At 44.5% G+C, this 1,186-nt stretch overlaps 1 protein-coding gene across 1 annotated transcript in view; it reads right to left on the reverse strand.

Moving 5' to 3' along the window:
• Positions 1–698, reverse strand: part of LOC135206883 (M protein, serotype 12-like) — a 1,452-nt gene extending 754 nt beyond the window's left edge. Inside the window, exon 1 of the mRNA XM_064238362.1 lies at positions 1–698. This exon is cut by the window's left edge and continues 754 nt beyond it. Coding sequence (XP_064094432.1) covers positions 1–698 — 698 coding nt within the window.
• Between the last annotated feature and the right edge of the window lie 488 nt (positions 699–1,186).

Genomic DNA, 1,186 nt, shown 5'->3' on the forward strand with positions numbered 1-1,186 from the left:
TTTTGAAGCTTGCATTCTTCTATTTCATTTTCTAACCCATTAATCTTTAGGTTCCTTAGCTCATTTTCCTTCTGAAGAACCTCGATGTCCCTCTGTTTCCTCCGATTCTCTTCTTGGAGTCTCTGCAAGTCCTCCTTCTGCTTGTTCAGCTGGACATTTGACAGATTTCTGTCATCTTCCATTTTACTCAAATCCCGATGCAAGGTCTCCTTCTCCATGTCAAGAACTACGACCGTGTTCTCCAGGATGGTTATAGTTGAGTTTTTATCCTCGTTCTCCTTTCGTAGCTTTTCGGTCTCTTCCGTCTTTGCCGCTATTTCTTTTCTGAGTATGTCCATTTCGGCAGGCATCAAATTGATCATTATCTTCTTCTCTTCGAGCAATCGTTCCAAGTCTCGCATGGCTCGTTCCATCTTTTCTCTGTCTTCTGTCAGGGCTTCTACTTTCTCTTTCAGTTCTTCTATCATGCGAGACTTTTCAGAATCCTCTTTCTCAAGCTTTAAGACGTATTTATCAGTCTTTTGACTAAAGTTTTCTTCCTCACTGGCTAACTTGTCTTCTTCATACATTTCCATTTTAGTGTCGAGGTCTTCGTTAAAGTCAGGTTCTTCGTCAGGGGTCATTTCGTCAACAAAGTCAGCTTTCACGTCGTCGCCATCGTCGTCATCCTCCGGAATTCCAAGATCCTCTGGGCGCATGTTCTTCAAGGTGAAATCCATAAAGAATTTCACTATCGCGCTGCCAAGGCCAAGAAGCAAGAACACTTGGCCGATTAGCAGCAACAAAGCGATATGAAACATGTCCAAGCGGGGGAATGTGAATTCGCAACTGAAGCACTTTGATAGCACAAACGTGATAATACTCAACAACATGTTGTCTCGTACGGATAAAGTCCGTCTGGCTCATCCTTAGTTTTAAAATCGGTCAGAGGATCCGTGTCTGAATCCTGGAGCCGTTTTTGTCTCCGCTGAAGCCGCTCCTGTCTTCGAGAGTTCTTGGGGGTTCCAGGGAGACTCAGGGACGTCGGAGCTATTTCTGTATCCGCTGAAGCCGCTCCTGTCTTCTTTGTTCCTCTCTCATTCCTTCGTGAGTCCGGGAAGCTCTCGAGAGACGCTGGAAATGAAGTTCGCGAGAGATCGACTTTTTATTTCTGTCATTCGTTCTCGTTGTTCTTTTCATGATTATC

Source organism: Macrobrachium nipponense, chromosome 31 (genome assembly GCF_015104395.2).
Source record: "Macrobrachium nipponense isolate FS-2020 chromosome 31, ASM1510439v2, whole genome shotgun sequence".
Lineage (NCBI taxonomy): Eukaryota > Metazoa > Arthropoda > Malacostraca > Decapoda > Palaemonidae > Macrobrachium > Macrobrachium nipponense.